At 40.6% G+C, this 12,545-nt stretch overlaps 2 protein-coding genes across 7 annotated transcripts in view; both read left to right on the top strand.

The window, feature by feature from the left end:
* LOC131125544 (microtubule-associated serine/threonine-protein kinase 3-like) overlaps positions 1 to 3,058 on the top strand; it is a 31,194-nt gene extending 28,136 nt beyond the window's left edge. For all 3 annotated transcript variants that reach the window (XM_058067190.1, XM_058067189.1, XM_058067188.1), the window contains one exon: positions 2,080 to 3,058. In XM_058067190.1, coding sequence (XP_057923173.1) covers positions 2,080 to 2,927 — 848 coding nt within the window. In that variant the 3' untranslated portion in view covers positions 2,928 to 3,058. The remainder of the gene's footprint in view (positions 1 to 2,079) is intronic.
* Positions 3,059 to 5,389: 2,331 nt separating this feature from the next.
* Positions 5,390 to 12,545, top strand: part of LOC131125484 (phosphatidylinositol 3-kinase regulatory subunit gamma-like) — a 39,941-nt gene continuing 32,785 nt past the window's right edge. For 2 of the 4 annotated variants that reach the window (XM_058067088.1, XM_058067089.1), the window contains exon 1: positions 5,390 to 5,588. The gene's annotated coding sequence lies outside the window, so the exon portion shown is untranslated. Of the gene's footprint in view, positions 5,589 to 11,983; positions 12,125 to 12,545 lie in introns of those variants that run through there. The other 2 variants (XM_058067090.1, XM_058067087.1) reach the window with 2 other exon arrangements.

Raw genomic sequence — 12,545 nt, 5'->3', positions numbered from 1 at the left:
TGATCCCTCAATTTACATGAAAAAATGACCATGATAACAAATATTATCACATACTACAGTATTAATTGGCCCTGTACCCTAGAAACCGCCCGTGAATGATACGGCAAAAGGCCGAAATGATACTGTGTCAAAGCCCAGGGCAGTGATACTGATAAAATATAGAGTTTAACCATGTCCAGTATCAGCCCCCGTAGCTGCCCACTCAGAGCGCGCTGCTCTGGTATCGTGCCTGTGAAACGACCAATCAGAGAACAGCGCACAAGCGTGAACACACAGCGTTTGTTTTGTCACTGTAACTATAAATATTGCTTGTGCTTCTCCAGTCACCAAAAAACCCAAACTTGATTAATGGAACTTTAATTGTCAGACATTGATAAGATAAGACTGTTGATAAAATATTATTGTTGAAATATTTTTGCAATTATTGTGTTTACACAGTTTAGATATAATACATGTAATAAACTGAACATTTTCTGGAAACAAAATGGTCTTTTGATTAAATAGTACGTGATAATAAGCTCATGATTAAATAGTATGTGATAATAAGATCATCACATGGTTTGTCTGGTATCAGGCCCAGTATCATGCCCCTGCATGCCAGTATCAGATCTGATACTGACACTTGGGGGCATGATACCTGGCCTGATACCAGACAAACCATGTGATAACCTATAATTCCAGGTCTCATGTTTAAAGAAATATTTATTGAAATGTAAACACTGAACACAGTAGGATTCAGCTTTCTTAAACACACATTTAAACGACATTATCAACTTTAAAAGGAATAAATGTGATGACTGCTCCAGTGTGACGCGCCCCCCCCCCCCCCCGACCCCCCGCCTCCTCACACACAAACACATCACACTGACACAATTTATTAAGATATATAAAACATTTCTCTCATCATTAAAGTTGGTGTTGTGCACGATAAAGACCTCTCATAAGCAGACACGGCTGCTCCAATTCCTTCTGTGTGTGTGTGTGTGTGCTCGGAGAGAGCGCACACACACAACACGACCCGCATTTAAAGTTGCATAGTTGTTCATTCTTGTTCTGCTCAACTAGTGAGAGTGCTTTTATTGGTCTGTTGTGTTGGTATGTGATGTTTTTGGGCTTTCTTGTTGTCACACCATGACTTAAACTGTTATGCCTAGCGATCACCCAGTGAAATGTGATGGGCTTAGTAAAGTGTTAGAAGCAAGCTAACTCTATTACTTACTAAAACGCGCCCTTGATGTGATTCAACAGTGGGGGCGGGGTACCACGACTATGTGTGTTGCGGGGTCCTCAACACAAAGCTGCCCTCGTGGATGCCTGACTGTAAATCATGGGGTGGAAAAATACATCGGCGAACCCACGTGTGTATCGGCCGATACTGATACAAGGAAAAAACGCAAATATTGGCGGTCGATCCTTAGTATAAATGCATTATACTTACCATAAATTGTCACAAACATGCTCCAAAATGGTGACGTATCTTGCACACAGAGCTAGTGGATGGAGTCTACTTTAAACTTCACTTTCTGTGGAAGCATAATATAAAATTTGTATTGATTAGGAAAAAATAGATGAGAAAATCCTGACTGTAACACCTATACTGGACAGTTCACCATGTTTCGGATTTTGAATCAGTGTTTACTTTCGTTATTGTCTGAATTTTGATGAAAAACCAGAGAAATGGCAGGCAAATATTCAGAAATTCATATTGTGTGTCAAGGCAGAGGTCAGCTCATTTGCACAAGTCTGCCGCGGTCCAATTTTAGTTACATTGTGTGCGAGCTACGCTGGTTATGATTACATCATGTGCATGTTTTGTTGATGTTTTGGGTGCAGCAAAATGCATTTGGTGCACAATGAGTGTTATACTTCGGGAAGCACAACAGCTGAAATGAAAGTTCCACCGTTTTGTATGATTTATTTCATTGCCTTTGTGACTTGCCAATAATGATCATCTTACCAAAATATTAGGGCTGTCTGATGCCGTGCAGTCTTACATAACTGAGTATTATTGTCTTTGGAGTCTTAATGACTTTTCTGACCTATATACCGAAAGGCTTACATCTTCCTCTGTCCTTCCAGATTCAAGTTCCTCTCCCTGCTCCAGCTCCCCTAACTCACCAGTACCTCAGGCCCGTCCCAGCTCCCTTCACGTCCTAGGCCGCTACACCAAGGCCGGTCGCTGCAAGTCCACCAGCAGCATCCCTCCATCCCCGCTGGCCTGCATCCCACCTCCACAGCCTCTGTCTCCTCAGTGCTCTCCCTCCTGCCTTCCCAGCCATCCCAAGTCCCTGCAGGGTTTTCATGGTAAAACACTGTCCCCTCCCACTGTCGCCCGCCATTCTGTGCGGCCTCGCAGTGCGGAGCCGCCACGCTCACCGCTCCTCAAAAGGGTGCAGTCAGCAGAGAGGCTGACTGGGGATAAAGCAACAGGCGGGTACCACAGTGATAGGAAAGCCTACAGCACCCGTCGCCATACCATGGAGATGCCGCTGTCTGAGGGTGAGGACGTGGAGGAAGACAGTACTTCTGGGTTTGTATGTGTTGGTGAACACGGCCGCCAGGGACTGTACGTAGGGGGGCAAAGAGGCCACCAGGACCTTACCGGAGGAGGCAACGAGCACCATCGCTCGTCCTCACCACAACACCGTGGCGGTAACCATCACTCCAAAGAGGTGGTCGTGATGAGGAAGCTGGCTCTGTCAGAGCGCCGGGACTCCTTCAAGAAACAAGAGGCCGTGCAGGAAGTTAGTTTTGACGATCTGGACGAGAGAGAGGTGACATCCAGCCCCACCCAGCTACCTGTGACTCAACCCAAGGTGTTCAAGGCGTCCTGGGTCAGCTCGGCCCGGTCGGACTCCAATCTGAAGCCTGCAGGAAAAGCGTCACAAGATACGGCGGCACAGCAGAAAGCCAAGTCACAGGATTAAAGAGAAGTTTTAGGTAATCACCTGGCGAAGAAAATAGAATAACACCGGACTACCACGCCACCTGACAACTGTGATCAAAATCCCATCATCGCAAGCTTTGAAGATCAACGTTTCTCAGTAATATAATGCATCCTTCAACACTGTCAACACAAAGAAAATATCCTTTGTTTTAAATGGTTATTTATATATACTCACATGGTTTTTGGTTGCTACCTTGGATGCGTTTACGGTGGTAGGTGCTGACAAGAGCAGAGTTCAACATTTGAGTTGGTTTAGGCATGTACTGCAGTATAGAAGTTTTAAAATCACACTGCGCTGCTTCCCTGATTGCGGCGGTGACCATGACTGCTAAGTGAGAGCCTCACTGTAACATGATCACACTTGGAAGCAAACATCGGTGCCAAAGCAAGGTTAGCCATAGAAACCTCACATATAAGACAGGTTCCCGTGTACATAATGCATGCGTGTTGGCAAGCGTTTTCGCACTGACGCTCTCCCTGCTGTGCTTGAGCATTATTGCACTGTGCTGCTGGTAATGTCTCACAGCACCTTAAACTACCTGTCGTGTCAGTCGCCGGTTCATCTCCAGTCAGTTTGGTGTGTTCGCACAAGTCTTGTAGCCTTGTAACACATTTCAGGACGATTTCTCTCGACTTGGGTTGGAAAAAAACAACAACTGTACAGTGGAAACAAAAAAAAAATCCATGCAAATTTCCTTTGCTGTTGTGTAATATGAATGAATGTTTACATTTTACTACAAATATGTGTGTGAGTTTGTTAAGTTATTAAAAATGAATGTGAGGGAATGACAGTTAAACCCTGCCAGAAGGAGAGACCAGAGGTAGTCTCTTTTTGTGTGTGTATATTTTCCATAAGCAAACAGTCTTGTTGCAGTACTACTAACCTACGCTGTTGATGTATATTGTATAAACAACAATGGACCTTAACAGCTGTTCATGGTGTTTTTGAAAGTGACCTTGTAAGGCGAGTGGAGCTCCAAAATAAGTTTAGCGCATCTAAACGGCAGGTTCTTAATCTCCTGTTAAAATCAACCTCAAAGGATTGTGCATGCTTTACATTCCAGCACAATATTCCCACCTTCTTTTTGCCTGTTTGCAGGATTTTATTCAACTCGTGGAAGTATTCCTTTTATACAGAAGGAAAATTGGATTTGGGATTTTTTTTTATGCAATTTGGAGTCAAATACTGTATATTTTGCTTTGAGGATTTAATCTCATGTTGTACTCTTGTTAAGCCGTATGATATCACCCATACCTTAACTTGTATAATCACTTTTTCTTTTTTTTAATGTACATTTAATTTGTCATATAAATGAAAGTACATCACAGAAGAAGCTGCACAACGCCGTTTAGCACCTCACACCCAAATGCAGCATTATCTAAAGCGTACTTTTTGTTGAACACTGTGTGTGTGTGATACACTCCCACGTTGATACAGAGCTGTCATTCATTGGCTCCACTCTTGTGTGATTATGGTGTTGTTCCCCACTCATTCCCCTGACTGGCCCTTGTGAAGTTCCTACTATGTGGGTATCTGGTTTGGACTGGCGTGCCAATGTATGTTGTTTTTTTAATGTCTTAACAGTGCTTGAAATAAAATACTCACAAAAAAAGACAATTAAGTCCAAATGTGAAACGTGTCAAAATGTGTCATCTGTAACCCACGATGCATCAGGTTTTAATATTAATTATAACTAATATTAATATGAACACATCCACTTTCACATTAGTGGTGATTAGTTTGCATTTTTTAATGTATTTCATGTGCATCTGATTTATTTATACATATATGTTTTGCCAAGGTTGCAACTTTTTTACCCTTGCAAGCTACTTTTTTCTTACAATGCAACTAACTTTGTACTTATGTTTATATTTCTACTACAATGGCACCTCAAGTTGTAGTTCAGCCAAAAGTTTCAAGTCGAAACTTGGAGGTCTTTTGTCTGTGTGTGTTTAAGGTTTCAAATTAGCTGTAACAGTTTTCACAAAGGGTGACAATAACCATAGAATCGGAAAAGATTTCAGATTTAATAGTAATTAAACATCCATAACAATATTTGGAACAATGCAATTATGAACTACTTTAGTTTTAATTTTAGCAGTATCTTTAAAATGGGTTAGTAGTTTTACTTTATTTTAGTTTCATGTCAAGGATTGTGTTTCTCACTTGTTGGGGGGAGGGGCATATAAATATTTTTGGTATCAATCTTAAACCAAATAAATACATTTTATTTTACAAACCTTCTTGTAATTGTCCCTTTTTACTTTTAAATGTGACCAGAATAAAAGTGGGTCTAAGGTGGTGAAGGATTACAATTTGACATCAAACAGAGCCTTTGGAGTTGAGGCTTCGTACTATTCCGGCCTGCTTCGGCTCTTTCCGTTCTCGTCAGCGTTCCCACGCGGCCCCCTCCCTCCCTCCCTGCGCCGCGCTGTGCTGGAAAATGGCTGTGCAGGGGTGCAGGGAGTTATGAACGGGAAAGGAAACAGGGAGAAGTGAAAAAACAAGGACTTTGTACAACTTTCGTGCGCCGCTGGAAGCCGTCGTGTGCATTCGAGGTATTGGTAGGACTTTTGTCTGCCATTTTGGAGTGTCTGAGCCACGCAGCTAAAAGTGAGAAGACTGAAGAAATATCCACGGGTGAGTTTTCCCCCCCTCAAGTTATTGCACATTTCCAGTACAGCAAAGCAGCCACTGTAACTTACTGGAAAATGGTGGAAATCTTGCAAGCGCGCCATTCAGCTCATTTGAGTATAATTTTTAAAGTTTCAGCACGCTTTTCTAGTGTTTGCCAAACGCAGTTTTAAAAAAAATACAACATTTAGTAGATGTTGCTAGTCGCCTTGTGCTTACGACGTATAGCAAACTTAGCTAACTCTAGTTTATTTTAGTCAAAGTATTTCTATCTACTTCTTATTCTAAAACTATTTAAGTTGTGTCATAGGCGATTAAGCGAGTTCTTAATACACTTCTTTTGGTTATATTGCTCTAAGTGGACTGAAAGTGTAGTTAATGTCCACGGCTAATTCAATAAATATAAACACTTGTATTACTCTGCTAACGGGTCACCGTTTAAGTGAAGTATTACAAGTGTGCTACGTGCTAATTTACCAATCAAGGATTTAATGGAAAGTGTGCCAAACAAAATAAGCCATTTATGTAAAAATATGTCAACAAATCACACAAAAATCACAAAAAAGAGTGCTCAACGTCACCTCCAAAGTGGGATAAATCTGCCGGGTTAGAATTATATGTATGCGTTTGACCAGATGGCGTACAGCTGGGGTTATTTTTGTTATATGTCCTTTGCCAGGGAGGAACCGTTAAATTGAAATTGCTATTTTATCAAAATAGCAACAGGCGAGATCTTTGCACAAGAAATAATTACATAATTAGATATAGTTAATGGTTGAAGTGGAGAAAAAGCAATACACTTTATTACTCACATGTTATGAGAACATAGTTTGCTATGTGTGTGGGGGGGTGGGGGGTACTTTGAATATTAGGCAAAATCCTTGAAAGAAAAAACAAAGAGTGGTATAATATTTGGAAAACTCTCTGAGCATTTGTCTTATTTCTGTGAGATGGTATAGTCTAGGCCAGGGGTCAGAAACACGCGGCCCGCAGACCAAATGTGGCCCGCAGGACACTAGTTTGAGGCCCCCGCCTTGATATGAAAGTTTAATGTTAGTGCGGCCCGCGCAAGTTTGATATGGATGCTGTATGGTATCATGTACCCAGAAAAAATTATTACGTTTGATTCATGTTCATGTTAAAGGTTAAATAACTGTTAATAGTTATCCTCCCTATCCGTGTGGAAGTGGTAAGTTTTGGGCTACTTAAGTTTAAAGGAAATAACATGAAGGCTACCGTTTAGGTCGCTAGCTCTCTAGTTTGCGAGTTAACATGTGTCTCAAGACCCTGCAGTTGCGCAATATGTTGTAAATAAAAAGAGTATAAATGTGACTATAGTCGTGTTTTGTCATGTCTACAGGGCTCTAATAATGCTTTGTTCATTTTAATCTGAAAAAAATAATTTGTCTACCCACCAACTATGTGTGGTTGCTTAAGTTTTTATTATTTGCCATTTTATTATTATGATTATATTTATTTATTACTGATTGATTGATTTCCTTTATTCTTGATTTGTTTATTTATTTTTCATCTTATTTTGTGTAGAAAAATAAAAAGTAAGATATTTGAGAACAGTGGAATGTTTTATCAGAGCTTTTCTTGTAGAAAATCGAAACCAAAGCAAAGTTTATTCATTTTTCTGTTTTTAATAAATGCGTTTTTTTTTTTTTTTTTGAAAACCTGATGCGGCCCAGTCTCACCCAGACCCTAGCTCCAGTGGTCCCCAAGTAAATTGAGTTTGAGACCCCTGGTCTAGGCTGACGCTATTCAACTTTCCTCCAGAAACAACTACAAATTATTATTGTATTTTTAATTAAAGTTGTTCAATTTCACATACATTTGTGACTTTATGTGAGGGATTAGCAAATGTTTGCAAGTCCTGAGCTCAGCGAGAATCAAAGGCTAAATTCCAGATGCTGTTTTGCTTTGTCCTTTTGCCGCACTTATTCAAGGATGATGTCACACAAAATCATTTATTGGCAAAGTTAAAGGGACTGTAAGCAACTCAATCCAAATAGAGTAGATGTTACCAGCAGTGGTTTAAATGACTAAACTGCATGAAAATTTAATTGTCACTCACAGCTTTATTGTTTACACCGACGTTTACATAGGTATCTAAAGTTAGTAGCTAAACTTTGTCAAATAGCTCACAACAAATAACTAATGTTCAGCATTGTTACACTTGCGTGACTGTTAAGAATGCCGAAAAACTGAAATCCATGAGCATATGCAATATGAAATAATTGTGATTGTAGTACAGTAAACCTCGGATATATCGGACTCGGATATATCGGAAATTCGCTCACAACAGACAGATAAAAAAGAACCGATTTTTCTGTAATGCATTTTCAATAAAAATTCATTGCATATATCGGATTTTTGATAACGGATTTTGCCTATTGCGGACAAAATCTCCAGTCCCGTTCCAATGCATTTCCATTAAATTTCCCTCGCATACGTATATCGGATGGCCGCATCATTATGCTAATCTTGTTGATGTCACTGGCTATTGTCTTTCTCCTGGCTCCAGATTTAGGACAAATATAAAAGTGAGTGACGTCAATAATACTAGCACAGCAGTGAATGAGATCTTAATTTCACTATTGGAAATAACGTAGGCCTGACAGGCGTAACAGGGCCTAGCTTAATTAACAATTTGTTATGCTCAGAGTCCAATAAAGTTAAATTCTCATTACCTTACGTCTCTTTTCATTGCCCAGTCCAGGTACATTGGAAACATAGTCAAGGAAGTGCCATTTTATAACGGATAAAATCCGATTTACGCATATACCGGATATACATCCGATATATGCGTAAAACGGACATTTTCCGGTATACGCATATAACGGATTTCGCTTATATCGGACAAAACCAGTGGGAACAATTGAATCCGATATATCCGAGGTTTACTGTATTAACAAGGTATCAGCTGCTGATCTAGAGTATGTAGAAGATTGGATAAAATCGTCCGACTCGGTTGCCACGTAATGTTTGTAACTCTGGGCCATGCATGGTGTGCATGTGGTATTGCGCCCCCAAGGTGGTTGCCACTCGAGTCCCGCCAGGAAGAAAACACAACACCACCATGCAGACATGTGTACCGTGGTGAAGTTTCACAGATGTTGGATATTCGTCTCCGTAGCTACAGTGGTAGTTCCCCCTCACTGCACTGCAACCACTGGTTGTTTATACACTTTAGCAACTTATTTTTCCACTTGTATGAATGTCTAATGGTTACTTATCATTACCTATCTGTGTGCACTGATTTCGGTGATGTTGTATGTATGTTGATGAAGTTTCGGTGATGACAGTTTGACCCTGAAATTGATTATTTCTAGTTTCAGAATCGATGGGGTCGGGGAATCATTTTGCAACACACTGCAGCGTTAAAGCAAGTGTTGTCTTTGACGTTAAAATTTCCAAATTTTCTGCCAGTGGTCCTCGTTGAAAGTGACTCTCTTCAGGCACGCAACACTAGGTTTTTGTCTGATTTAACAGTCATGCTGCTTTTACATTTTGAAATGCCCAAGCCTCCATTTTAGGAGACTGAGTCGTCACAAGCTCCTGAAAGGTTGGCCTGTCTCTCCGCTGTGGCGCAGTAGATTTTTCACTTCCATGTGGCTCCATGGCCCACGGCCAGGCTGCATGCGTGGTTCCTCAGTCGTCAGTCAGTCGCTCCTCCAGCAGCACGGCCATAAAGTCCCAACACCAGCAGTAATGGTTCCCTTACATTTAGAAGATAATCTTTTTAAACTTCCCAACCATATTTAGTTTATTTTGCCTGTATCATCTTGCTCATATAAGGTCCCAGGACATTATATTCATCATCATTTTACCAAAAAGCTATAGTGAGAAGTGCTGCAAATTTTGGGAGTGGATTTGCAAACACCTGAACGATGACCCAGATAGACTTCAAGATCGATGAAAGGAGAAAAAGTAATAATGATTGGCTTTGTGCTTACTGAAACACATAAAATATCAGCTAGTACATTAACACAAATACTGTATACATTTTGACAAATACAGTAATAGTCCTAGACATATGTTCATGTATTTTTGGGTCCAAATTAGTAAAACATCTGAAATCTGATAATGCTTTTTGTGTGTGATGTCTAGCCATAATATTTCTTTATTTACATATTTAAACAGGAAAAGATTAAAAACAATCAGGCCTGACTCAGCATACTTGCTGTGTTTCAGCAGGTTCCTGCTCTGCAGAACATAAACACATACAGCATCAATTACTACGGCCAGCAGAGGACAAACACAGGCAACCCAGACATGCAGAAATTGGGGAAAATATAAGGGCACCTATTGATACATTTCTGTAATATTGATTTATTGTATTTATTTGTATGTATTCTAAAAATATAGTAATTTATAGATTTGTTATAGAGCCCAAACAAGACATATTTTGTATGTACTTACTCATTAGCAATAAAGCACAGTGTAAATGTCAATTTAAAAACATTAAATCTATTAAGAGCTGAGCTGTTTCCAAGTTTTATGCACATAAAATGTCACAAATGCAAATTTGTATCATCTTATCTTGAACTAACTATTCATTGCTAATAAGCCTGAATCATTGCGTTCTGTTTACATAATTATTGTAGTCATGTATGGTTGAAAGTTTGAAGTTAATATTAGGACAATACTAATTGTACAATTTGAAATTGCCGTGAAAAATAATTTCCATCCATAACTTTGTATAATTTCCATTGTATTATCATGTAGTACAGGGGTCTCAAATACGCGGCCCGTGGGCCAAATGTGGCCCGCATGACACTAGTTTGAGGCCCCCGCCTTGATATGAAAGTTTAATGTTAGTGTGGCCCGCGCAAGTTTGATATGGATGCTGTATGGTATCATGTACCCAGAAAAAATTATTACGTTTGATTAATGTTCATGTTAAAGGTTAAATAACTGTTAGTTATCCTCCCTATCCGTGTGGAAGTGGTAAGTTTTTGGCTATTTAAGTTTAAAGGAAATAACTTGAAGGCTACCGTTTAGGTCGCTAGCTCTCTAGTTTGCGAGTTAGCATGTGTCTCAAGACCCTGCAGTTGCGCAATATGTTGTAAATAAAAATAGTATAAATGTGACTATAGTCGTGTTTTGTCATGTCTACAGGGCTCTAATAATGCTTTGTTCATTTTAATCTGAAAAAAATAATTTGTCTACCCACCAACTATATGTGGTTTCTTAAGTTTTTATTATTTGCCGTTTTTTGATTGATTGATTGATTTTCTTTATTCTTGATTTGTTTATTTATTTTTCATCTTATTTTGTGTAGAAAAATAAAAAGTAAGATATTTGAGAACAGTGGAATGTTTTATCAGAGCTTTTCTTGTAGAAAATTGGAACCAAAGTGATGTTTTTAAAATTTTTTTGTTTTTAATAAATGTGTTTTTTTTTTTTTAAACCTGATGCGGCCCAGTCTCACCCAGACCCGAGCTCCAGTGGCCCCCAAGTAAATTGAGTTTGAGACCCCTGATGTAATATCATTAATATACCAGCCTTCCTTCTATGTGAGGTTGATTACAGTATTATTTACCCAGTTACTCGACTCCATGTTATGTTTTTCATCCTCATCATGTGACATAAAAACCGCCTTTTGAGACAAAATGTTGGCAAATGATAAAGGATGCAAAGAAGGAAAAGTCATTTGTGTGTGTGTGTGGGGGGGGGGGGGGGGGGTAAAGGTGTAGTTGTTTGGGTCAGATGTATGATGGCTGCCTAGAAACATTTTCTAATATTAGAACGTTTCCTTGATTTGCCCGGCTTCTCTGGTGACTGGGTAGCACATGGTCAGGGCGGCAGCCAATCACGTCGCAGGGAGAGCTTTCCCTCGCTCTAGCAACAGTGAGTTACTTGCTGCCTATTCATTAATTATTTTCCTGTGGTCTCCCTCAGCCGTTTGGAGTCCGCTGACAGCAAAGTGCTCCTGTCTTTTCCCTGCTTTCTTTTTGCTCTCCTCTGACTGAATAGAAAGTTGCTCGGAAGAGAGGGATGGATCTGGTGATGGTGAGCTTGCCAGCTGCCGCTTTGCACGGCGAGCTGCTTCAGCACTATCCCAGCACGACTCAGACAACTCTTCTTTCACCTTGTATGACTCGCACCACTTTTCGCGTGCTGGAAGCAAGTCGTAAAAAACGGATTAATGCACGACGACGCTCCCTGCACGGCAATTTTTCCTCGTCCTTTTCTTCAACTTGTTTCCCGCCAGAGATCTCGGACTATAAACAAACAAGACATAGCAACCAGATAAACCATGGGACTTTTTTGCTGAGTGAGGATGGGGAGGGGGGTGTCAGTCGGAGGCAGGACTGTGGGTGTTTTGGGGAGGGGGGGTGTAGAGCAGGTGGAGGGAGAAGGGAGGGGGTAGGGCTAAGGGGGGGGTTATGGTGGTGTGAGGATTGCGGGCTGTGGTTGGGTATGCCAGTGCCACGTGTCTAGCCTGGCACCTCTTGCTTCTCGACTGGGAAGGATGTTGGAACGGAGAGTCTGGCTGAGTCTGTCCGGCTTCTCTCTCAACCAAAAGTGGGGTGAGTGTTGCACTCAGCTGCATCCTCTTAGCACGAGAACTCCTCGATCGCTCCCGTTTTGTTTTTCAAATAGGACAAATGACGTTGAGAATCCGAACGATTTGCAGTTTGGCTTTGTCGTGAAGGGACCACAGTATCATGTGGACTATGGTTCCAAAGCATGCCTTTCGCTATCCAATGCTAACCAGTTTGTTGAGGTGGTGGTGTTTTTTCGGGGTTTTTTTTATACCTTGTGCTCACCTACTTTTATTGTAGAGTCTGCAGTGTATCACTCAAAACTGCAAGCATTCGGCTAGTCTTTCTTAACTGATTGCACAACGTCGGGCCTTGCAAACCAGGCCTATGGTTATTTGGTTTGGGGCGTTTTTTTCTTTTTTTTTTTTTAAACATCGCCTTAAATAGCTGGTAACTCCTGCCACAG

The sequence above is a fragment of the Doryrhamphus excisus genome, chromosome 3 (genome assembly GCF_030265055.1).
Source record: "Doryrhamphus excisus isolate RoL2022-K1 chromosome 3, RoL_Dexc_1.0, whole genome shotgun sequence".
NCBI classification, from domain to species: domain Eukaryota; kingdom Metazoa; phylum Chordata; class Actinopteri; order Syngnathiformes; family Syngnathidae; genus Doryrhamphus; species Doryrhamphus excisus.
The sequence above is the reverse complement of the archived record's forward strand: the minus strand, read 5'-3'. Positions and strand labels throughout refer to the sequence as shown.